General features: G+C 32.0%; 1 protein-coding gene across 1 annotated transcript; it reads right to left on the bottom strand.

Annotated features, from left to right (window-relative positions):
• Positions 1–4366: 4366 nt before the first annotated feature.
• Positions 4367–6539, bottom strand: LOC130949088 (protein FAR1-RELATED SEQUENCE 5-like). Its single transcript, XM_057877913.1, has 4 exons — positions 6426–6539; positions 6026–6085; positions 4548–5309; positions 4367–4498 (listed from the first exon to the last, which is right to left on the bottom strand). Exons 1-4 carry the CDS (start codon positions 6537–6539, stop codon positions 4367–4369), a joined length of 1068 nt encoding a protein of 355 aa, XP_057733896.1.
• Positions 6540–27157: the final 20618 nt, after the last annotated feature.

Genomic DNA, 27157 nt, shown 5'->3' with positions numbered 1-27157 from the left:
AGGTGGTCCTTAAGCACTTTTTCCTCCTAAATCACATCAAGAACAACTTTAAATCCAAAAACTCTCAACTGACCAAATCTCACTCAGCATGTTAGGAAGAGATATCTCACCTTAGACTTGCTGGAAATTCACGTTTCTTGGCCCTCAAGTCAAGTTAAGCATGATTCCTAAGGAAAAACATCAAGAAAACACATGTTTACATGGTTTTCCTTGAAAACCGAATTGAAGAGGGAGGGAGACAGCCATCTCACCTTATTTCCAGCCTTGATAAGTCACATGGTTATGTAGAGGAAGAAGAGAGGATCATTTTGGTGAAATCGGAGTTTTGATTTGAGTTTTGGTTCAGAAGAAATCAAGCTTTGAAGATCAAGTGTTCATGAAAGTTTCTCTCTTTTCTCTCTTGTTATTTTCGTCCAAAATGAAGAAATGAGACAGCCTTGGAGGTCTTGGGGGTGTAGGGTGAGTTGTGATTAGTTGGCTTGGAGGTGGGTTAAAATAATATTAAAATATCTCAGGTGTATAACTATTAAAACTAGATGTATCGGAACACTTGTAAAAACATCTCTAAAAATTATTTTCTGAGCTACTAGCATAAATGACACTAGCAACATATTTAATATGAGAATAAAATATGTATGATGAGGCCTTAGCATTGCTAAAGTCATCAGAGAGTGCTGATGCTAAGCTGCACTAGTAAACCGTAAACCCGGTTAAACCGATTTTCTGTTTTTAACTAAAACAGACCAGGTAACCTTATAATATCATTCAAACATTTTCTAATACTAATATAATGATAATATTATACTATTATCTCTCTCCTCTCATGAATCGAGTCCGGTTCATCAAACAGAGACTATTTACGAAAATCAGAATCAAAACTGCCAACCGATACGGTTCAAAAACTAGGTTCTTCGCGATTGCATTATCAAGCTTGCCTCAGAGGAGGTTATAGCTTAAGGATGACATAATGATAATGAGGATTGAGATGCTTGATGATATAACAGAGGTGTTCCCTTTACTGATCTTCCGGAGAAATCCGTACTTTCAGAAAAGATCTCAGGTACTCGAAAATCAGGGTTGTTACAGATATCATGGTTGGAAATAATATTCTCTTTCTGTACATATAGCTGTGATTGTGGTGTATTCATCATCAAGTTCATGCAGTTTTGGAGTTTAGATAAACCTTTGCAGCTTTGGGACAAGGTGATGTTAAATATGTTATAACAATTAAGTTGAACCTCTTTCTAGTCAATTTCTTTCTCGGTTTTAAAATTACCCTCCAACACGTAATTGCCATGCAGGACGTTGTACGGGAGTTTAGGAAGGAGATCATACTAGACATAGTGATGGGTCCTCATAATTCACAAATTGAGAAGGCACTGCAGGCATTGGACAGCAATCCTGTGCGCCGCAACCAGCCAAGAAAAAAGACTAAGGCTGTGAGATCACCGTTCACAGCACCAAGCATGAAAAGCATGCTGCAGCGTGCAGGGTTACCCACTAGAAAGCCAAACAAGGGGGAAGACAATGGAAGAAGACAGATGACTAGCCAAGAAAACATCAATACAGACACCTGCCTTACTACATCTATGGTTTCCTTGTGATAGAGTTATATAGCTTAATATGGCATTTTTCGGCTTAAACTCGTTTCGTGTGAGCCTGATAAATCTTGTTTCACTGCAGGTTTATGATTTCATGTTGCTGATTTTGTCAAGTTGATGGTGACAATCAATCCAAAACCTCTGAGTGGATGGTGCTTATGCTAGGCATTACAATGTTTCTTTTCTTTGTAAATTGGATGGTTTTGGATCTATTTTCTGATTTATCATGTTTAAGGCATTTGAACTTAGTACTTCATTGAGGAGTGAGTGGCAGTGGCTCATATTTTGTTAGATACTCCTCAGCAGGTTTCATATATTAGGTATTTCAGGATTCTCAAGCAATAAGTTTCCAAGTTAGTGATGTCACTAGTACATTAAGCAATGCATAGCATATTTATAATATTGAGTCAACTCTGATCGGTGTACATAACCCTTTTGTTCATGTCTATACTTAAGTGGCAATTCTTTCCATTAACTAGCGTAGTGTTAACTAAATGGAGGCGTTATTTTTTTTATCATTGTTTTCTATTGCTGAAATTGTGAAGTTGCTGGAAATTAAAGCATTGCACCGCCTTCGGTCGTGATCATTCTACATAAAGTAGGATTTTAAGTGGATGGTGCCTCTGATAGGCACTCGGATGTTTCTTCTCATTGTAAAATGGATGGTTTAGTATATGATTTCTTTGTTTCATGTGTTAAGCATTAGCGATTGCGTGCACTTCATTGAGATGTGAATGCCTTTTTTTTATACTCTTCAACCGTTTTCAGGGCGGATTTATTACATTTGTTTTTTGCGAACAAATATGTGACAATTCGATTCTTTAAAACCTTAATAAACAATAAATGGGGAAAAGATAACAACATTTGTGCTTTTGTTTCTTTGAATGAATACTTCAAAACAGGATAAATGCAAGTGACAAAATAGAAAAAGGAATAGTTTATTAAGTTGCATCTAAAGAATGACACCAAACTCACGCCAAGAAACCTAACTATATATGCCTAAAAGAATTCAACAGGTGTATGAATCTGTCACCATCCAATGAATTCCATATAGTAGAATCCTCAAATCTTTTATTTACAGAACCATGATGATCATTATCTGACTGAAGGTCAACATCATCTTACAAGATGGACAAAACAAAGAGAACTCATACATTAATCAAGAACACCATTCCATAAGCAAAATTTAAAATATACGTCGCTTCTAACACATACCGGATGTGATTTTCTCTTCCTTTTTTGCATTGACTTCTTAATTGACTTGTCCAACTCTACTCCAAGTCTCTTACTCTTGGCCGTCCTTTGGTTTTGACTCTTGAGAGTCCTTGTATGTCATGTACAATAACACCACATGTGCTCTGTGTGGGCATGGTATTCTGAGTCACAGTAACAGTAGTGGAACGCATGCTGGCACGGTAATCAGTCAGCTTGGACATTGTATCCCAAAGGGTAGCTCGCAAGATGGCTGCTTCCTCATCACAAGCAACAAACTCCTGAGCAACGTTATAGAACTCTGAACACAGATGCCTGAACAAGTTGTTGCTTTCGTCACTCCGAGCCAGCGAGGAAGAATATAGCAGCTCGTTACTGTGTCAACTCTGTAGTATGACCACACCACAAAGGTGTGACAACACAATATACCAACGGATTCAAACTTGTTGCACTCGCACTGACCCTTTCAACTCAAAGGGTCAAACTCGACTATGAAAGCATGGTAGACAGGCTTCCCCCAGAATAACTTCTGCTCGTCCACTTTAATAGAAATTGTATCTCCCTTTTGTTCAATTGATCGAACCATGCAATCGATTTTTTTTCTTACCTCCAGCTGAAGGGTCCTAAACATATTACTGGTGTATTCCTGCTGAAACTGTCTCTCAATGCCCATGCTCCCTATACATGGGATGACTCCTTTCGAGTCTGCAGCATCATCTTTCAGCTCCTTTTGCTCCTTATTTCCAAGCACATTGTCGTATTCATGAACGAACTGAACCAACCCACTCTTGCAATGCAAAAATCCACCATAAAATACGTGCATACTTTCACTACGCTGTGTACTCCTCATGCCTGCCCAAAATTCACTCTTAAAAAATATTGGAACTCGCGGGGATCGTACGTCAGCATCGGCCTATAGACAATCGAGACTAGAAAGTTAGATCCTGCCCTCCGCTCGAAGAGCGACAAGCCCACTTACATCGATTTGCATAAAGGTCTGCCCAAAAAATGCTTAAGAGTGCCGCTTATAAACAACATGATGACAGCTTCCAACGTAATGATAAAATAAATTAAAAAAAACATCCAGACACACTACGAGAAAAAACATCTGTTTATTTATTGAAAAGAACATCCACTTACTATAGAGGTAGAAAACTCAGCTACATTTCTTAGAACAAACATAAGAACGAAATCAAGCCGGCAAAAATAACATGAAGTGAATAAATAAGCAACTAGATACCAGCAGACGGGATTTAATTTAACAATCACAGACCTGCTAACGATCTGTTCTGGCCTAAGTTAAATTGTTTGATGAAACCAGCCCAATCAACCTCAAACGATTCAGTCGAAGGAGAATTCCACACAATGTGATTCATCATTGCATTCAATTCTCCGTACCTAGCATAGCGACCGAGCTTGAATTGTGATTTTTTCATTATGTGCCAGATGCACCATCGGTGGACAGTATCAGGTAGGACCTTCCTAATAGCACCAGCCATTGCCTTGCACTGGTCAGTGATAATTCCCCTTGGCGCAATCCCGATGCATCTCACTCACTGCGTGAATACCCACTCAAAACTAGGGATCTCCTCGCTCCCAAGTAAAGCACAGCCAAAAAAAGTAGATTTCCCATGGTGGTTTACACCGACAAAGAATGCAAATGACAGACCATAAGTATACGATAACTGTGAGGCAATAAGACAAATTTAACAAATAACTGCTCTTGCAATTCACCAATAAGTATACAGACATGTTTCTTCTGTAAGTGGTGTCGAACGACACCACATCTCCGTAATATTCATACGAAGTCCTGCACCTTGCATCTACCCATAGTGCGCTCCTAAATTTATTAGCATTGTCAACATCTATGGCATAAAAGAAGTTGGGATTGATTTCCTTCATTCGGACAAAATAATTCATCATCCCCTGGAAGTCCTCATTGTCATCGGAGCATCGGAGATTGCTTGTGATGTAATTTCTGACATCCTTTTCTGAAAAACCCAGGTTTGAGAACCCACCAACCTTGTTTACCAGTGCTAGATACATCTTGTTGGGTCTTATTCCAACCTCAACGTTATCCGTAATGACGCACTTAGCATGCATGGTCAACTCGCGGTACTCATGATAGTGGACAACTTTCTTAGCTGAATAGGAATGAGAATGCCTCAATTCTAATCTAGACACAACCCAACTTTCCTTCTCCTTGTCCAGCATAACATACATCGTTGCTCTGCATCTCATGGCTATAATTCTGTTTGCTCGAGTTGCTGCGTTCACCCTACACTCTCGATAACCTTCTCGCGTGTAATAAATAGATTGATTAACCAGTATCTTTGATTTCTTTCGCGTTTTGTTGAAATTCGTGTTCCTGATTTTAGTAACGAGCAAAACTTTCTTTGCATAGTTTGCATAAAATTTCTGTGCGAGAAGCAACGAACCAAAACTCATTCCTATGACTGGAATTTTCTCTTCACCAACCCCACTATGATCTGGCAACTGTAACGTCAATACACAAAATTAGATACGAATTAAAACTAGCACTAACACGGTAAATATTTAATACAAATCCTTAGCATACTTTAATAATATCTCAAATAAATATTTCACTTGTACCCAAATTTTCCAATTAAATAAGCTTTTTGAACTTAAAAAAAATACCTATATTATACAAATTTGTTTCACTATAAATACTAACCAAAACTTTAGCCCAACCCAATATATTGAATGTTGGATTAGTTTGAATTTATATGGTTAAGGAGTTGATCACATAAGGAACCAATACATTTGATAGGTTCACAAATCACAAAATACCTTTATATAGTAACCTGCGAAGATTTTCAGTAAAATCCTATGATTATAAATATAGAAATGATATTTGAACTTTAGGAAAGTGTATAATCATCACTCTACTTTTTTTCTTTTATATCATTATATGGTCTGATACCATTTCAGGATTCATATAGCACTCACTAATATAGTTATATTATATTAAAAGCATATTTTGAATTGATGTAACCTACCCTAAGAAAGTAGATGAAAAGTAACATCAAAGCATATTCTCATCAAAACCTTACCAACGCATAAATACTACTAAAAAGAGCACATATTCTATCTTAGTCAATAATACAAATTTAACACAGTGAAAAATCTAATGTTACTTAAAAAACATCTAATTAGCATGAATTAGAAACACTCACATAGCACATTCAAACCTCGTGTCCCGAGTCCAACTCATCCTTTCTAGTCACAACGACGTCGGTAATTTCGTCGACCTTCAATTAAAGACACTGAAAAAAACCATTATTAAGTTAAGATCCTTCTTTACTATATAATGAATGAGTCCAATAAAAATCATCAAAAAATATTCTAAAACAAATCTGGGAGTCAAGCATACTTTAATGATGGCAATTCTTATGATTCGAACATGCTGGGTAAATATTAGTAGCAATTTCAAGCATACTTTGCTCAACTAAATATATCACTGTACCACAATTTTTCAAATGAATATACTTTTTGAACTGAAAAAATATCTAATTAGCATGAATAATAAACATTCAAATAACACATTGTCATAAAATTTCTTATAACGCAGGAGCAGCTTATGCAACATACCTTCGACCCCTCTTGCTCTTGAATAACTACTTCACCCACACTGAATTGTTCATCGCCTTGGGTTGGATTGATCAATGTACTAATCGATCCGCCTTCCGGGGTTGAAAATGCCATGGAAGATGCTCTCTTCCGAAAGTGTTGCACCGCACCCTTCTCTTGGATGGTTGATTGGAGGAGGTTGGCGCCGTTGATGTAACCAAGAGCGAACCATGGGCCGTAGCCGCCGAGAGGGAGATAGGATGAATAATCGGGAGCGTATACTTTTACTGGAGGATGGAGCGTCACTTGGATGGTCCGATGGAGGAGGTTGGCGTTGTCAATGATATGAAGAGAGAACCATACACCGTAGCCACCAAAAAAAATAGAGGGTGAAGGATCGAGCTTGATTTCTACTCCATGATCCCAAGAATATTTTTTGGAATATATTAATCAAAAGCTGATTTTAATGAAACAGCAATTAATAACAAATATTGTAAATTAAAAAAATTAAATTAATTAAAATAATTATAATTAATTGAGTTGTTTAATTTTTGACTAATTAAAAATTAGTTCCATATACTTTTCCTAAAATTTTATTTTTGTCATTCTGAGTTAGTAAAATTAAATAATTACGTATTATTAATTAATATTATCGATGACCTGTTATAATTATTTTAATACGGTCTACTCTTTGGACTTTAATTGTGCTTCAACTACCTAGTAAGGCACTACCTAAGTAACCTGACATTTTGTGAGCTTACATTATTATTCTTTTTTTCTTCTTCCCACTTCAAAAGTCCACATTATTAACATTTTAATTTGAACTCTCGCTGACGGGTAGGTTTGAATATCAGCTATAGGTAATGGTTTGATAAGCTAGCTAGACTTTGAGAAAATTAAAACAAGCAAAAATGGATCCAATTCAATATCGTTTCTTTAACCCTCTATCTAAAGCCGCACTAATTAAGTTACAAGCTAAGGCGGCTTCATCATATATCACCGTCACAACAACTTATAATAATTATGGTATGCATATATATTTATCAATCTTGTTCTTCATTTCCATTTTTTTAGGGCCTTCTTTATTTCTCGGATCCTAAATTATATATATGTTTTTCTCAATTTGCTTGCCTTTTTCCTTTTATTTTTTGGGTTACGTTGCAGATTTTTACAACTTTGATGTTTAGGTCAATGGTGAGGCTTTTAACATCGTTAATTGGAGAGCCTGCTACTTCAATATCAACCTTGCTATACTATAGTGGTCTTCTGCCTCATAATGTGGTTCTTCTAAGAATGGTTCGGCATGAGTTGCTAGATCAAGAAAACCACCTCTTCCATTTTCTCATCACCTTAATGAGTTGTTTTTGGTGAACAATTGAACATGTGGCATTGTAGATTTTAATCATCTTCAACGTCTACGATCCAAAATTGTTGGTTATTATTAGCATTAAATTGGTGAGAGGAAGCTCAGAGACAGAAAACAATAATTGCTTATTGAGGAAAGAGAACAATTATTATGAAAATGTTTTTTTGCATGTGTTGTACGCTTGATGATTGCTGATATTCTTGTGAACGGTTAGGCGTTTTATTTAGTTAGTTTATATTTGATGTGATATGCTCTAGCCTCTATATAATATAAATATTAATTTTTTTAGTTATATCGCAAATTGAAAGTTTATTATTTAATACTTATTGTTGACCAATATGTTGTTATATGTATAAGATGAGGTTTAAATACTCAATATTTATTTAAGTAAAGTAGTGAACTAACTACTAAATCAATCTAAATTTGTTTAAGAAAATTATTTTCACACTCCACACTTATACTTAGCTCATTTCTTTAAGAAAAAAAAGTAGGTGTATAAAAAATTTTGAACTAAATTCTTAAATAAGCAACTCAATGAAAAAAAATAAAATTTTTATTTTTTTTCTCTCTTCTTCCTTTAGCATAAAAGTTAATACTAAAATCTTTTAGAATAACACAAAAAAAATCTTAAAAAGAATACAAAAATATAAAAAAAATACAAAAATTATATGTATGATCCCAAAAAAAAGGAAAAAACATGAAGAAAATAGGAGGATAAAATTAAAAAAAGAAGAGAAGTAAAAAAAATTTACTCTATTTTTATTCTATTTAAATCAAATGAGCCAAACTTGTTATTAATAAAAATGTAACCAAAAAAATAGTATGTATATATATATATATATATATATATATATATATATATATAATTCTATCACTTATTGCAACGTCTAATTTTGGGCTTAATTTTTATATATTCATAGGTGTATAACTTTAAATTATTTATAGGATAAATATCCTTTTTTTTTTTAACATTTTTTTTGTGAGACATAGTGCATCTTAATTATTCTTAAACTTCATTTAAATCACCCTCATCTACTAACATAAATGAACAAGACAATCCCTGCAATCGAATAACAACTAATTGCCAGTTTGACGTATTAAATTGAAACTGAGGTATCAAAATATCAGTGTCAGGTATCAGGTGTCAATTCTTTTGGTTGGAAGGATTAAAAATTTTCCTCTTTAATATCTTTCTCTTTTTCTTCATCCTCATTCTCTTCTTTTTTTTCTTCTTCAAAATCATCATCAATGACTTTTTCCTCTTCTTTAGAGTCATCATTAATGGCTATCCATAGATTAGAAAAGAACTAAAAACCCACACAAAACCATAAAACCCAAGTTCGTGCCTGCATCGAAAACGAATCCAAATTTATGAATTTTCTTTCCCCACACCCTCTGTTCAGAATTTCGGAGCCTATGAGAATTCTGATTCTCTCTCCATCATCGCTGAGCTTTGCAAACAAGAAATCCTATTTGACCGAATTGTTGATCGACCTTTCTCGGAGAGAGAAGCGACTGCAAGGTTTGCGAACAAGAAACCCTAGCGCACAGAGATGATTTGCAAGAATCCTTAAACGAGAATTTCAGTGTGTATATATATATATATATTCATGATTAGTAACTTTTTGTGAACTTATATTCTTGTTCTTGGAGATTTACTTGATAACGGTACTGAGCCTGGTGGTGTCTGTGGCGGAGAAAAAATTTATATGTGAGACGATTCGGATTGGATACGGCATCATGGTGGGGAGAAGAGTGTGCTCGTGGCTGCTATTGGGGATGTTCATGGCAGTTTCGGCGCTGATCCGGTAGAAGGTGGTTTAGGGTGGTGGTGGTTTAGGGCGAGAAAGAGAAGAGAAGGAGGAAGAGAGAACTACAGTAATAGTGGTGAAGGTGAATCTCGATGGTGATGGTGGTAGAGATGTGAAGAAAAAGGAGAAGAAGAGGAAGAAAATAAAGGAGAAGAGGAGGAGGATGAAGAAGAAGAAGAGGAAGATGTTATAGAGTGGATTTTTAGTCCTTCTAGCACTGATATTTTGACACTTCAATCTCAATCTGACACGTCAGACTCATAATCAGTTGTCATTCAGTTGCCGAGATCGTCTTGTCTATTTTTGTTAGTAGATGAAGGCCTAGATGAGATTTAAAGATGATTAAGGTGCTTTATGTCTCACGGAAAAAAGTCAGAAACTATAAATAGTATTATACCCTTATTTATATTATTGTAAGATCAACTAAATAAAACAATTAAGAGTGGAGGTAGTAATTATTTCAACACGAGCAAGAAATGAAATGAAAAAAGGAACTATTTTCTGTTTGAATCATGTGATTTTTTATTTTTACAAAATTATGTAGTATTAATATTAATTATCGTCTGGATTTTCAATCATTAGAGTGAAGTGAGAGGGTTTAAGAGTTGGGGTGGCAAAAATTAAGGTTGACAACAAAAAGAAAAGAGATGACTGAGGTGAAGCTAGTGGCAACGGTGAGTACAGGAGGAGAGATTAGGACAAAAAGGAATAGGAGAGTGGATTTAGTGGGTGAGGGAGGACGTGGTCTGCGAATATGAAGGAGGAGGGAGGATTCACTTTTTAATATAAGTTATGATAAGGTTTTGTATTGACCATGTAGTGTTAAATGTTACCGTTCGATTAATAATTTTTTTTTAAATTTTGTCAAATTTCAATTACATTTATTGTTGAAATTTTTTATACTAAATTCAACGTAAAGTTATCATCAATAAAAGTGTCACTTGATGTTATATTTGCTGTTAAATTTAAAGGTGAATTTTTTATTCAGATGTTTTGCAAGTTCTATATTTTAATTTTTTTTTGTTAGAAATTTTTACGAAAAATTCGACAATAATATTTACGGATTAAATTCGACTATTTTAAGGTTTGGTTTGATAAAATTTTTTGAAAAGGTGTTTGTACTTTTTAAAAATTTAAATTCCTTATTTTGTGTTTGATAAATTAAAAAGACCATGTATTTGTGTTTGCAGCTTTTAAAAGATCGGATTACTTTTGAAAGCACCTAAGATAGAACTTTTCAAGGTTGGCTTATACTTTTCAAAATTTAAAAGTCTAATATAACCTTATATGTTAACTAATTTTTAAATTTAATGCTTACATTTATGTCTATTATAATATTTTTAAATTTAAAAAATTATTTTACCAAACGTAATTGATGCTGCTTGTATTTATTAAAAATTATTTTCGATTTAATTTACCAAATATAAATGTTACAACTTTTAAAAAGTCATCTTTTAAAAATTAACTTTTATAAATTACTTTGGAAAAATAAAAGTTTTACCAAAGGCTAAGCATGTTTTTAGTAGTGATTTAGGAAGGAAGATTCTTTCATTAGGTTTTTCAATAATAAATTATTTACTTTACAAGTATAGAAAACTATCCACGAAAAAAAAAATCCAGAGTTATAGGCTTATAGCCATGAAGGCAGCCAGACTAAGAAAAGGAGTAATACCATCAAGAGCTGAACTAATGACAATGCCAAAGGTGCGGTGGTTACAACAATTCTATCATGAGATCCATGGCTCTAGTAGGGTATGTAATGGAGAACGGTAATGTTAAAAAGGAAACAAAAAATGTCTAAATTTATTTTATTTAATATTATTTATTATAAAATTTATTAAATAAAATAAAAATAATAATAAATTTTGATAATTTTTTAAATATTTTTTTGGGATTGAATATTTCCAGTGAAACAAGTTTGGTTTTTTGTGTGCGATTCCGATTCATCATGTTACTTAATTGGGTTATAAAAGATCTATCATCTATGCTAATTGCTATGATCCAAAAACTGTTGAGTATTATAGCCATCTACTTTATGTCATACATTTTCCTCTTTTACTTATACAAAAAAAAAAAGGCCAACAGAGAATTATAATGTGTTGAGCGATGATTGAGAATCTTAAATCTTAATTTATTATTATAATTATTTTCTTAATATTTAATAAGTAAAGATTTAAATATATATTATTTTTTAAAAATATTAAAAAGATTAAAATATTAAAAAAAATTTATAAATTAAAAGAATAATTAAAAAAAGAAAAGTCTAGGAGTCAGCAATTCTATTGAATTTTGGCCAGCATGTAATTAGTAGAGAAAAGTGAGCCATTGAATAAAATCTCACACCAATCTCACACCATCAAATCATCATTGATGACTAGTTAATGGCTAACAATCACAAAAGTTGTTGTCCCCCTAGCATCTATTCTATCTATTCTATTATATAAAAATCGGATGCTTCTAAGAGTGTTTCCCGATTTATTTCTTTTAACTCATTAAATACAAGTTATTACGATAAACTAACTATATCAACTAATTGATTTGATTAGATATTTAAATATCATATAATTTATTATAATTTATATCAATTTGATTTAGTAGTATTTCCTAATTTATTTATTTTAATATTTTGTTAGTATTTTTTAATTTATTTCTTTTAATTTATTAAACTAAATTTATTGTGTGTGCTAATTAATTAATTTGATTAATTTATTAGTCATTAAACTAATAAATCTATGAATAAAATAGATAACTGAGATATTTTCAACTAATAATCAAATCAAATCAAATCAAATCATATATATTGAGCTAAATTCAAATAATGTGAATCAAGGATTAAATTAAAATAAGATCATTTCTTACTTATTCAAGTTAAGTGCAATAAATACAAATTAATTTTGTTAGATAATCATAGTTGTCTGGTCTATTATATATAGATGGCCACACAAAATTATAAAAATTGTGATTTTTATCGCTGTTGCTATTTCAACTCTTCTTTTCTTTTTCTTTTTTTTTTTCTTTATGTAATGAGAAAGTATGGAGAAATTTTTTATTGATTGATTGTTTGATGAATATATCTCAATTTAAGCACTCTACTACTGTGGATAGAAGTTGACCTGTAAAAATTCAAAGTGGCCAATGTATTTTTTTATAGTATTAGATAGAATAATATTTGTTAAAATGAATATTTCCATTGTAATGAATTTTTTTTCAATCGCTATATTTTTATGTTAGTCGTATAAATTCTTTGAAGATACAAAATAACAAAATAGGTTGACTTTAATATCGTTAGAAGCTAAATTTAATGGTTCAAATAAGCACCACTAATTATGTTAAAAAAAGTAATTTTGTAATAATAATGTGATTTACATATTAATTTTTTCGAGTAAATTCTTTTAAAGATGTAGAAATTAAACTCAATTACGCTAAAATTTTAAAGGTAATATTGAATTTAAAAGAAAAATTAACATTTATTAAGAAAAAATTTATTTATGACTATTTTCTAATTATAAATAATAACAAGACTTATGAAAAAGTATTAATGTCATCATTCTTATTAATTAAATCATAATATTAGATAGTTGATAATTTTATAGACGAAAATTATTAAGTAATTACGTAAAAAATGAGCAACGAATTTGCTATAAAACAAATTTTTAGAAATATTATGTTGTATTATATAATTTAGTTATATTTTTCTTATCTTCAATCTATATTATTTAGATTGCCATATTTCTAAAAAGACTTATTCAATTTTTTTTAATTATTAAATCAAATCAATTACAAACTAATTAGTTAGGTTGATTAAATATCTAGATATCTTATAATTTAATATAATTTAATTTATATAGATACATGATTTTTACAGTTTTATTATTTATTGTAATAATTTTAGAGATAATTTTTGTAAGTTATAATTTATTTTTTTATCTGCATATTCAACTTTTAAGAATAATTTTTTTAATTTTGTATTTATAAATAAATTATTTTCTACTTTAATATATGAATTTTTTTATTACGCAATTCACTTTAACAAAAATAAATTAATTTATGAAAATTTAAACTTGAACTCTTGCTATGGTTAAACTCAAACTTTAATTTATTTTATCATATTACTATATAAATATTAAATTCTATAATTAAACACTTATTTGATTACGAAATGAGTTTATATGTTACTTTCATATTGGCAATTAAATTTCAGTTACTACACAAATATTCACAAATATTATATTTTAGGTAATTGTATATTTTTTTTGTTATTTTAAAAATTATTATATAATTTTAAGATCATTTAATTATGTTTATTTTTTAAAAAATATTGTTTCATTATTAGATAAAATTAAAAAATAAAAATACAAAATATTAATATACTGAATTTTCGAAGTATAAATCTTGAAGTAAATATATGTGATTATAATTAATGATCATAATTAAAAATCTTTATTTTATTTCAATTTATTCAAAAATTTTATTTCTTTATTAATTAGTATTTTTTTGTACATTTAATTGTCATTAATTTACATAAATTAAAATATATAACTTAAAAAAATAGATACGTGTCTAAAATATTAAAAAAATATATTTTTTTTTTGTTAGTAAAAAATTTATGTCGCTAGGACTTTTTTTTGGCATTATATCTTACATTTTTACTATAATTAAAAGTTAGAAGTAAATTATTAAATATAAATTAGTAAAAAAAATATAATACTTAATGAATTATCATAATCACATTTAAAGGTATTTAAATTATTTTCATATAGTAAATTTTATCGCACTAACTAGAATTAATTTTAAGATAAGAAATTATTTTGTACATCATGTATATTGTAGGATAGTATAGTTATTTGCTATTTTTTAGCGATAAATATTGTCAAATAAAATGGTGTAAGAAATTAGAAGAAAATGTATTTACAAATTTAGGAAATATTAATTTATTTTTTAAAAGAATAAATTATATATTGAATAACAAAAGTTATTGTTGCTATTGGTTTCTCTTTACACTAACTATTAATACTCAACGATGGTGTTTTGATACACAATGTTACCAAGAAATATTAATCAATCTAATAACTTTTGTAATGATATAAGTTTATGAATTTGAAAATTTAAGAATTATTTCATAAAATATGAAGTTTTAACAAGTAACTATGTTGATCATATTGTTTTGACTTCAAGAATGAATACGATACCGTCAAATAAAATTGTCCAAAGTAAATTTTAACAAAAACAAAAGTCCATAAGTATTGCTTTTAATGAAAAATTATTCTATTTTAAAGACAAATATATTTTTTTCTATGAATTTTCTAACTCGACAAATCGAGAACTAATCCACCACATATTGATGCTTTATTTATTAAGGATCTGTCGCTAACTAATGGATTGTTATACACACAAAGCGAGATTCAAACTTCAATAATTGCCTAAGCGGACAAATGAAATGACTATTCAACCAATTCAAATTAATTAAAATAAATATTAATTATTTTTAATATTTTTAAGTTATAAAATATTTATAATAATAATTATTATATATTTTTTTCATTTAAATTTTAATAAATTTTTTTTATAATTTTATGTATTATCCGTGCGGGCACAGGAACATACACTAGTTACTTTTAAAAAAAATTAGGATTTTTAATATGTATTCACCAATACATATTTTTCTTTTCTTTTTTTTCATATTATAACAAAATTATCACTAATTAACAACTCATTGACTTGTCATCACATTGTGGTGTGCAGTAGTGGAAGAGGAATCTATCTTTTGTAAAGACTTGATTGACGTGGATAACATCAGATCACCTAATAAATAATATGGTTCGCAAATTAAACAAATTAAATAATATAACAATATTTCTTTGGTAGTAGGTTATCTTTAGTGAGGTGATTTAGTTGCTTCAATTTCTGACAAAGCATATTTTTATCCTATGTTAATGCCGAAGGTTCATACTTTATGATGTTAAATATTGTGCAACGAATAATAAAGGATAAAGTATTATCAACATAGCAGTGATAATAAATTATGTTGATTCTCTGCTGTAAGCAACAAGTTCGGTTTCTAGTTCTCTTTGTTCATGGACATGTAAATTGATAGTAATTGGTTGAACGAATTCGGTTGGGTTAGTTTTCTTCTAATGACACACTCACATGTGGATGTTGACGTTGATGAGCTTATTAAAATCAAACTAACATTTATTATATGCCTAATTAATTAAGTATCAAATATAATATTTAATATTGAAAATTTTAGTTTGTCTACTTCGATTCTTCGACAAGCAAATTTTAATTAAATAAGCAATCTCTCTTGAATTAATTAATGATCCAACCAAATAATGTTAATCTACAGCTGTCCAATTTCCATTTTCTTCATGGAAAGGTCAAATCACCTATGATGTAGATTTTGACAAGAGAAGTATGGTAGCAAGAGATTACTTTAGTATGCAGTTAAATTATTCCACACTCCATAATTCCAATATATAATGAGATACTAGTTACTCATCAAAGTATAGGTGTTATTACGGTTTATGTATGATCATGTTTTTTAACTACGTACTGTTATCAGCAAAGGAGCTAGTTGTTCTAACATTTTACAACGCTTAAAACAATTATCATTAATTCTCTTTGTCATTGGCATCAAGGCTAAATCAGATTTTTATTTTGCATAATTATAATGTTCAACAATTACCCAACACCAAAACGTTAAAACATCGTCACAGCGTGACCCGTAATTAGCTAAACATCTCACTAGCCATTGGATATATATATATATATGTCTAGCAACAAATTTTTTTTATTATTTATTCATTTTGGATTTTAAAAAATTTTAAATTAGATATTTTAGTTTTTAATTAAAATTAATTATTTGATTGATCTTTAACTATTAATTCCGTCATTCACTTAGGTTTTTTACTCTATCAACTCCAATGGAGGATAAAATAGTCCCTAACAACTCTAACCAGGAATAAAATGGTCTCTAACCCCCTCTGTTCGAAATTGACACTGTTTTCCCCCCAATTTCCATCATATTTCGCATAATCCTAACAGTCTAACACTGCAACTTCAAACTACACAATGCATACTCTACAATTTCAATGTTCATAAGAAGAAAAATCATCGACTTGTTCTCAACCAATTCATACTCAAAAAACTAATGACTATGTCTCTCAAGTATTTGTCGTCTTCGCGGATCTCATGAATCTAGACATCAAGTTCGATTTGTTAAGACCCGTCGTTGTCGTCGACATCTCCCTTCTCCTCGGTCCTATCATCTCCATGGCTACATTGTCCACCACTCCGATCGCTTCTTTCATCTTCTTCTTCGAACCAATATTTAGTAATCACTTCAGTTTTCATATGAGTGACGACAGCAACATTACTCATTGTACTGATAGCTTGGATGATGAATAAATAATAAATTAATTGATAATAACTAAATATTATTATTAAATTAAAAATTTAATTATATGTGTGATTAGTTTGTTAATTATGCAGAAATTAATAAAAAGCAAAACAGGCCCAATAACAAACTTCAGGCCCATAAACTTTAAGGGAATAATTGCTAATCACTAATCATACCAATACTATTCCATTAGAACAAAAAACAAGGTTAAGGCCAAATTGATGATCCAAGACCAAAATCATATCACACTCTCATGACCCAAGAAAATGGTTGCTAACTAAGAATCTTTTTCATCTGAATTAAATCAAAGCCATCGAACCAGTTTTTTCTCTTCTTTTTTCTCTTTTTTTCCTTACCCACATAAAGCATATCAAAAGGAAGCAAGAAAGACAAAGTCTGATTAGGGTTCAAATTAAAGAAAAAAAGTGAATTACCAAATTCAAGTAAGTCAAAAGCTAGAGGTAAATCAGAAAATTTTTTCCATCTTGGTGCTTTACTGGTAACTTATTGAAGATGCTATTCTCCCTCAAGTACCGAACTAAAAATTTGAAGAAAGTGGACACTATAAAGCTCAGCTACAGATCAACGGTCAAGAATAATTAAACTTAGAGTTAAAGTTTTAATATACAACTCAGATCCTTGAAGAAGATTGGAAAAGAATGAAAGAGAAGAAGCAAGATTTGTTTGCATGTTTGCTTTAATCAATACTGTAGTTTTTTGCGCTAATGCTGCTGTTGTGACATTGGGAAAGAAGGAAATCATTTGTTCAAGCCAAGGTTCAAGCTTTGGAAGTTTTACTCATTAAAGGGGTAAACAGTTAGAGATTGACTCAAGAAGTGAGTACACAGTTTGAGTTCTCATAACTTACAATCCATCCCTTTATTCTCTTTCAGAATTTTACATTAAATTTTTTGTTTTTCAGTGATCATTTTTTCTTTGCTTCTTTTCAATAGAAAAAGGCATTATATGAGGAATCAATAAAGCCATTGAGAGAAAAGGCAAAAAGAGATTTAAGAAAAAGCTAGAAAATTATGTCAAATCTCTTTTGTAAGTTTTTCTATTTTGCACATATGATCTTGAGGAGATTCTCTTACTAAGTTGGATGAGCACTTAGTGGTTGAAAATCTAAAGAATGAACCTAGTCAAATCTAGGTTGGATAGAAGCTGTGTTTGTCTCAGATAAGATTGGGTTGAATCCTAGAAAAATTGGTGTTTGTAATCTTTGAAAGATAGTGAAAATTCCACCACTGTTGTGGAGAAGACTAGATGTAAGTCACATTGCACATGGTGGCTGAACCACGATACATGGCTATGTGAATTTCTCTTCTCTACTCTTCTATTTTTCTTTCGTGAAGAGACAAAATAAAAATTTCTCCTAAATTATCTTTATCTCAGAAGTCACAGTTATTCTAAAAGTAAAATTTGCTCTGTTCCTGAAAGCATTATAAATAGACAAAATAAAATTGTCTTATGAATTTCTACTTGACAGACACTTCAACAACTATGTTTTCTTCTAGTCGGAATTAAAAGAAGATGAATGTGTTCACAATGAGGCCATAGATTCAACCTCCTTCTCTAGGTCATTTTGAAATCTTCATACAATACACATTTCGCATATAAACGGCAAAAAATATTAATCACAAAGATCAGATACTGTGCACCCAAGATCTATAATAGATTAAAAAAATATATTTCAGGTGCACTTTGGATAAATAACATTTATGTGAGATATATTGATCTAGCACTACAAGAAATGCGCTGAATACCGTCAGATTTAGCGACGGACATTACCGAAGAATTTAGCGGCGAATTTTCTTACGGTTATGAGTGAAAATTCGTCTCTCGAATAAGTTACCATCGGATTTAAAATTCTGACACTAAATTTGATGATAAATAGAGGCACAAAAATTAATTTTATTAGCGCTGAATTTACCATCGAAAAATTATGACAGTCACAAGATTTAGTGAAGTGCGTCGTTTAGGCAACGACGTACACCTTATCGTCAGATTTTTCTGCTGTTAAATTTGGAATAAAATTCAAACGTGAAACTATTCTCCCTCACTTCTGCAAACTCTCTCTCTCCTCCTCTTCTTCTTTTTCTTCTTCTTCTTCTTCCTCTCTCTCTCTCTCTCTCTCTCTCTCTCTCTCTCTCTCTCTCTCTCTCTTTCTCTCTCTCTCAACTCTCTTCCTCTGATCCATTGAAAAGGGTGCATTGCTACCACCTGGAGTTGCCGTCGTCACCGGTAAGCCACATTGTCATTGCAGATCAGCACGTTGTCATCACTGCTGCTGGAGTCTCCGTGGAAAGCCTCTGCCATGCTGCCGCTGTTGGTGTCCCTTGTCGTCGATCGAAAGTCGTTGCCTTGTCGCTATCACCGCGGCTGAGGTCCACCATGCCAAGGTAAGGTTGTTGTCCATTTTTTCTTTTGGTTGTTTGTTATATTACTAAACCCTAACTCTACCATTATAGGTTTCACTGCTGCCTCCTGTCACCACCATGCTTTCACTGTTCTGTAGTCACCATTAGAGGTAATTTTCTTATAGTTTTTGTATTTTTTTTAGATTTTGTTTTGTTTAGGATTTTGTTAGGTATTTTATCAAATTATTGATTCAATTTTTTAATGAAATGTGTGATTAAGATTTGTTATATTAATTTAATGTAATTAAAAATTAAATAATGTTAGGTTAAGTAGAATGTAAAATGATACGGGGTACTATGCATCCTATATAACTACATAAAAAAAATTACCTTTAAAAAGAGCTTGAAGTTAGCAAAGCTAATTACAATCCATCCATATTACTACTTTCTCTTCTTCTTTGGTTCATAAATATGGCTAATAGTGAGTTTTTCTTTATGGTTGTTTATTCAAATAGGGTCATAGAAAATGATAAGAAGGGAGTAATATTTGAGTACAGTTTTTCTGTGATGTTGTGCACGCACTTGCCATCTTGATTCTCTAGATGCACTGAAGAATTTTATTTTAAGCAACATGGGAACAATAGATTCCAGGGAGGTTAGGAGAGTCCCATATAGATTCCTATCAGCACTATCGAAGTCAAAATAGAACATTTTTGGGTCGAAACTGATGACTATGTAAGGGTAATGTTCGAGGTGCATGCTAGACTAATACTGCAACATGTGATGAAGTGATATGTTGCAGTTCATGATATAGGTGGTAGTGGTGGGCCTTTCTGTTAGATCTCGTAGGCGATCCCGGTAGCGGTGACATCGATTCACTATGCTGAACCGATCATGTAAAAGAAGAAGAACAGAGAGAGTCTAATTCGGATTACATTGCTAAAACCAGATCGTCTAATGAGAGTGATTCTTCTGATGAGTATGTGCCGGAGACTCCAATTGATGGGGTGCTTGGTTTCTTTTTCCTCTGCCTTTGACTATTCCACAAGTATTAGATATTCCAAGCTAAGTCATTATCACACTCTTAATCTAGATACTATGCAGCTAGATGATTCTTTCAATCTTGGCAAAGAGAAAGATTATAGCACGGATGGCAGCATGGAGCTTTTTGGTGGGTCATAGGTTAAGTAGTAGAAATATTATTCTCATGGCAGTGAAGAATTACACCATTTGAAGGAATATTGAATAATGAGTTTTGGAGTCAGATAAACTGAAATATTATTGTTGATATAAGTAATTCTCAACCGGATGTCCATAAAATCTTTGTGTAGCACTTTGACAAAATATGGGTTATTGGTAAATATCATTCTTTACCGTCAGAAGCCATTTCTGGAGTTGGGGATCATCGTACGATATCCACCAGAACTGAAAAAGTCAGACAATAATCTAATTAGCAATAGGAGAACAAGACATGTAAGAAGATATGAAAAATAAACCAAACGTACTAATCAAGACTCAGAGCATCCAGTCTGTGTCATCATCGTAGTATTCTGCCATAATAGTTGTTTCTACTTTACTGTTTCAGTCCATCCAACTTATTCATGGAGAATAAAGTACATTCAGTAATGAATAGTGCAAATAGTATCAAACGACAAATAATATTAAACATTAATTACCTAGCTGGAAGCGAGAATATGAGTACATTGTAGCCAGCTGGATAGAATGCGAGGGATGGAAACCTGTAGTAAATCCACGATAACATAAGTGATACGTCCGTCACATCATGTTGAGCTGCATTGCACAGTGAATAGTAGGTCCATGCTAGCGATGCAAACCCCAGGACAACGTCGACAACTATCAAAGTTCTTGAGTAGAAAAAACCACCTAAGAGGAACAAGGTTAGCTAAGTTGTCCGTAAATAGATACTCTCAATCAGCATTAAGATATAACATTGATCATACTTCCAAAGAGTAACTAGATCTTTCTCCGGTGGAATATGTACGACTCTGTGTTTGAGCCATGTCATTCTTAGACCAAAAATTTGCTTCTTGTCCTCTGGGTGAGGTGGAGGCCTATTACCGAACAAGTCATTAATCCATTACCATATGGGATGGCCATGAAACTGTTGAAAATCTCTAATGCAACATCCAATTGGCTTACCAACTGTGCGCAAATCAAGATGGTAAGCTACATCGTGGAGTATAATGGTGCACTCACCCCACAAAAAATGAAAATTATGGATCTCGAACCTCCACTCCACAAAAACATAGAGTAAAAAATTGTTAAAGATAATTTTTTTTTGCTCAATTGCGTGTTCGAACCCAACCTCTCTAATATAAAGTAGTAGAACGTTAGACCATAAAATTAACAAGGTCACATAATATAACAAAAATATCCAAAGTGTCTGTAAAAATACGTTTGATTAATTTTTTTTTTACTTACTCACAATAACTAAATTATAAAATGAACATCATCTAATTTATGATCCTTTTATTCAAATTAACTAAATATTATATTTAAATATTTAATTAAATTAAATAAAAAATCTCATAATTTATAGATATAATCATCTAAAAGCATTAATTAATCATATCCTAATGCAAATAAGTAATCAGATAAAAAAATATAACTTCAACTCATTTTTAAATAATTAATTAATCATCTTCTAGTATTCTCTTTTAACTACTAACCTCCTAACTAATCAAATCAAATTATTCTAATATATCAACTAATTAATTAAATTAAAATAATTTAAAATATCAATATTTTAACATGTCTTCTAACTAATTAAATCAAAATGTTTTAACATGTCAATTAATTAACTAAATCAAAATAATTTAAAATATCTATATTCTAACATGTCTTTTGACTAATTAATATCCTAACATATCAACTAGTTAATTAAATTAAAACAATCTAAAATATTAAAATTTTAACATGTCTTTTTAACTAACTAAATCAAATTATCTTATTATGTCAATTAATTAATTAAATCAAAATAATCTAAAATGTCTTTTAAACAAATTAATTTAACATTCAACTAATATAATTTAACTAAAACTATTTAATTAATAATTCCTACATAGTAAAAAAAAAAAGAGAGAGACACTACAACATTTCTTAGCTATTGCAACATATATTATAAATAACACTTGAAAAATGTTGTCTAAACCAATTAAACACAACACTTAATATTTGTTACATAAAAATAAAGCTGTTGCAACTCTTTTTTAACAACACATCATAACTATTTCTTTTGATAAATTAAAAGTACAAGTAAGAAGTGTTGCTTTTATAAATTAAATAAGCAACATTTATAATATTTATATATTACACTTTATAAGTGTTATTCTTAAATTTTTAATAAACTTCTTATTATAAATGTTGCCAAAAATAAATTAAAATTTTCTCCTTAAAATTTTGACCTACCTTCTAAATATTTTAACAAAAACTATTTTTTTCTTCTTTTAACTTAATACAAAATACATCTTTATAATTTATATATTATTTACTGATTTACTGATTCAAATCCTTATAGTTCAAAACAAAATTGGAAGTCCTATTTTCAATTAGAAACCCTAACTCCTACAATTAGAAACGAAGAAAGAAGAAAGGGGGGAATCCGAGGGAGAAGGGAGATCGGGAAGGGAGGAGGGACCGTGCTGCGTCCTGCTGCCGCCATCACCGTAGAGAGAGAGAGAGATCTGGGGAAAGTAGAGGAGAGTGGAGAAGAAGATCGCACCGGCGTGCTGTACCTCACCGCCGCCGTCGCGTCGTTGTCGGACCGTGGAGAGAGAGAGAGCGCGTTCGCGGAGGGAGCCATGGGAGAGAGTGACGAGCGCAAGCCAGAACTGGGAGGGAGAAGGCACCGTCGTGCATCCTCGTTGCCGTCGCTGGAGATCTGGTCGTCGCCGCCGATCATCCTTGAGCCGCGTCGGAAACAGAACTGCGAACGGAAGGGAGCGCGAACCATAGCCACGGACGGAGAAGAAAGAGCGCGCGCGGAGGAGGTGAAGCCGTCGTTGTCACCGTCGCGTGTGGAGTCGCCGCCGCGCCTGGTCTCCATTGCTGCTGAGCTTCAATCGCCGCCGTTCCTGCCGCCGTCAAGCCTCGGTTAGCACCGCCGAAGCTCCTGCCACCACTGTTGTTGAGGAAGCTCACTGGAGTTGCTGTAGGCTGCCGCCGCTCTATCTGGTTCTGTTTTGAGTTGCGCAGCCATGTTGGGGCCGCCGGGGACAGTGTTGTGGCCAGGATTTGGTTAGTGATCTGCAGCGAACCACTTTAAAAATTTGTGCTGATTGTTCTGAGGTCAATTGTTATGCTATTGAGACTTACCCCCGCTTAAGGAAAACTTGGTTTCGCCTTCCCATTCTTGAAACTTATTTCAGTTTACTCCATAGAACCTTTTCATCTGCTGCTTCGTGAGTTTCTTATTGTAACAATATTATCTCTTAATATCAACTGGTAACATACATATTGATTTTCGAGTTGAAATCACAGGTTGTTTTATCCTGCATTGAAGGCAGTCCAGCTGCTCGTGCTGGTATTCATCAAGGGGATGAGTTGGTTGAGATAAATGGTATCAAACAAATATCTGATTTGCATTCTTTTCTTTTTGATGAAGCTATTCATTTAAAGATGCCAGAATTAGCAAGCTTATTGCTTAGATGTTCCCTTATATAGAATCCTGGGGTTGTTTCTTTATGCTGCTAAACATTTTCTTTCTGATACGACATTTCATCAAATTTGGGCTTGTCTAAGTCTATTTTGGGGATTAAACTATGGGTCTGAAGAGAAACAAATGATTTTCTATTAATAAATGTTGATTATGCAGGGGAGAGGCTTGATGGCCTTGATAGTGAAGCTGCAGCACAGAGGCTTCGAGGGAATGCTGGAACCACCGTTACAGTAAAGGTTCATTAATTATCAACATTCTATTTATTTTCTAAATATAATCATTCTTTTTTCCTGCTAATAATCCTTGCCAAATGCTTTGAAGCACCCTAGGACCCCTCCAACTAATCCAATTAGTGACCGATTTAGCTACCGATGACAAAGCCAATCTAGTTGGTCGCTAAAATCGGTCACTATTTTCCAATTCGGGATTGATGGCTGTAAGGTTTCGTAATTTCTCCTTTCATTCTGGTCTTGACCGCACTGTTTGAAATGTTCTTTCCTTCTTAATATTGCAATCTTCATCAGCTTAATTAGATTTTACTCTACTGTTTTGATCTGTTGCTTGCTACGTTGCTGGATTGTGATTCAACAAGTAATTTAAGTATAGCTTTCAACAAGTAATTAGACTTTTTATATGTAGTTGAAGCTTCTGGTGTAGAATCATATCACAAACACTGATTGTGATATAAACACAAGCATGCACACTGCATTATGTGCTGAACTAGGAAGATAATTGCAACATGGATTGGTTATGAATTTATCAGACAATTAGACATGATCACATCACATGAATATTATTTCCAAGAATCTAGCATTTGAATGCCATATATCTGGTTCCCTTTAACATTTCAGTTGAATTATAAGTTCACCTCCACAAGTTCCATTTCATATTCACTGTATAATCTAATATACAAACACCAAACGTGTAATGTACTAATAGGAGCTTCGGAAGAGACTCTAATGCTTGCTGAACCTATGGCTGGTAGTTGTGCCTGCTCATACAAATTTGGTCTTTATGTGATGTGCTGCTGCTTGTTTCAAATAATATTATGTAGATAAATGTTATTTAAAAATAGTGGCTATTTTAAATTTTACTGATCCTTGGCTTGCACAGCACAACTGATCCTACTACTGGATTCATATCCAAAGAGTTGCCAATTGAATAGTGGCTATTTTATGTGCTGCTCCAAGGAAGCCTTTCAATATTATCATATTTGCAACAGTTTATTCTTTTAGTTTTCTAATCAGTGAAACAAGTTTTTAACGTTATCATTTCAATTTAAGAACATCCCCCCACCCCCTTCCCAAAATTTCAAGAAATTTATAAATATACATTTTTTTATATTGTTGTATGATGCAACCAGTGAAAAATGAGTCAAGTTTGTTAATATTGCAATTTGAATTTTGAAGCTTATGATGAGAATTTTGTATCAACTTTATTGAGGTGAAGTTTGGCATGTTTTTTGTTTCTTCAGAGTACTGACCAGAAAGCTTTGAAGAAGATATTGGTAGCTGCACATGACAAGTCTCAAAAGAAGGTGAGATTTCCATTATTTCTTTAAAAAACAAATCAAATATAAATGTTGAGAGAGATTATGTCGGAGAGCAAAGTTAACTTGTGATGCCAGTATAATGAGTTATTCTTTCTTTTCCAATTTTCTGTGTTATTGAACTTAATCAAACCTGTCTCTTTTCAAATTTTACTGACTGTTTGTGTGTACACTTCTTTGATAGGTTGATAAAGCTATAGAGGACATACAAAAAGATGAAGGCAGGGATACAAAGTGAAGGAAGGCAAGCATGTGTTTCCACACGTCAGAATTGTGGATTTGATTAAGCAGACATTGAAGCTGTTAACTCCCTTTGTTCTTCATGTTTATTGCATGCAGCTGTGTGAATCAGACATTGAAGCAGTAGAGGAAATTAACTTTTCAGTTTCTGAAGTGAAGAGCAACTACGAGGTAAGATTTTCCCTTTCTCTTGTTTATTTGACCTAGTAATGGCTTTAGTGTCTAATGGTGAAAAACTGAAAGTCTATCATGTTTATATTGTTATGGTCTTAATTCTTATCCTCTTAACTATTTCTATATTTCTCTATTTTTTTTGGCTCTTCCTAAAATTGCTGCATTTGATTTTGATGGGTGTCTTGCAAAAACTGCTGTGAATAAGTATGCTTGAATCTGAAGTCTAAGATTTGCTATTATATTTATTGATGCTGTTGGATTTAATATCTTTTATAAATTACAACCTTTAAGGTTTGTTTAAGGTCTTCTCTAACGAATATATCCAACGGGATTGGCTTTAGAATTAGTGTGGTGATGAAGATATGAGTAGTCCGCAGAAAGTTCCTATAAGTTTAATAAATCTACTTCTTGTTGTTACATTAGAGAAGGTTTAAAAAAAACACTGCACGAGTCCATGGTAATTTCTGTTCTTGTAGCTTCCCTTGTCCAATACAGATTATAGTATCTTATTAATTGAAGTTTTGAAGCTGCATGATATAGTGAACTCAATCATTCATGTTTGCTTTCCACTGGATAATGACATTTTTATCTGGGAGTTAAGGCTACGCGATGGGATGCCTTGGCCCTTGGGTTATTTCTCTTAACTGGAAAAAGATTCACAATATTAAGTTTTCAACTTATGTCTTAAATTATGTACTATTATAAATTCTCAGTGTTGATTACACTTGTTGTGGGTAGGAACCCTTTGTCAACATCCCAGAGGGTACTATTTGAGAAGCTTTGAAAGTAGTCCTAGGTATTACACACTCTTTAACTTCTTTACTACAATGTTAACCCTTAGCACAACCTGTTTAGTGATATATTAATCTAACGTTATTTGCTTGCATCAGATGTTAGAAACCACCCCGTGCTAATTCATTCATTGTAAACGAGGGAAAGTAATTTGATAATTATGGTCTCAAATGAGGTTAACAGGACTTCTCCGGAGATATTTTTAAGTTCACAACTATTTGAAACCTGTACTATTTGTTGTAATTTGTGTTTGAGTGGCATGTTTTAATTTGTTTTGCTAATTTTAAACATGTTTTAATTTGCTTCTCCTCTCGTATAAAGATCCTAAAGTATGAGCTGGTAATTTGCTTTTATATCTATAATATTTAATATCATAAAGAAATT

The sequence above is a fragment of the Arachis stenosperma genome, chromosome 9 (assembly GCF_014773155.1).
Source record: "Arachis stenosperma cultivar V10309 chromosome 9, arast.V10309.gnm1.PFL2, whole genome shotgun sequence".
Classification (NCBI taxonomy): Eukaryota; Viridiplantae; Streptophyta; class Magnoliopsida; order Fabales; family Fabaceae; genus Arachis; species Arachis stenosperma.
This window is presented reverse-complemented; position numbering and strand designations above follow the sequence as displayed.

What these genes read in the sequence shown, in the direction of transcription:
- LOC130949088 (XM_057877913.1), bottom strand. Translation starts at nt 6,539, where the DNA reads ATGGCATTTTCAACCCCGGAAGGCGGATCGATTAGTACATTGATCAAT. An exon ending in AAGAGCAAGAGGGGTCGAAG is followed by an intron (nt 6,086 to 6,425) that starts GTATGTTGCATA and finishes CTTTAATTGAAG; the next exon opens with GTCGACGAAATTACCGACGT. An exon ending in AGTTGGACTCGGGACACGAG is followed by an intron (nt 5,310 to 6,025) that starts GTTTGAATGTGC and finishes TTGACGTTACAG; the next exon opens with TTGCCAGATCATAGTGGGGT.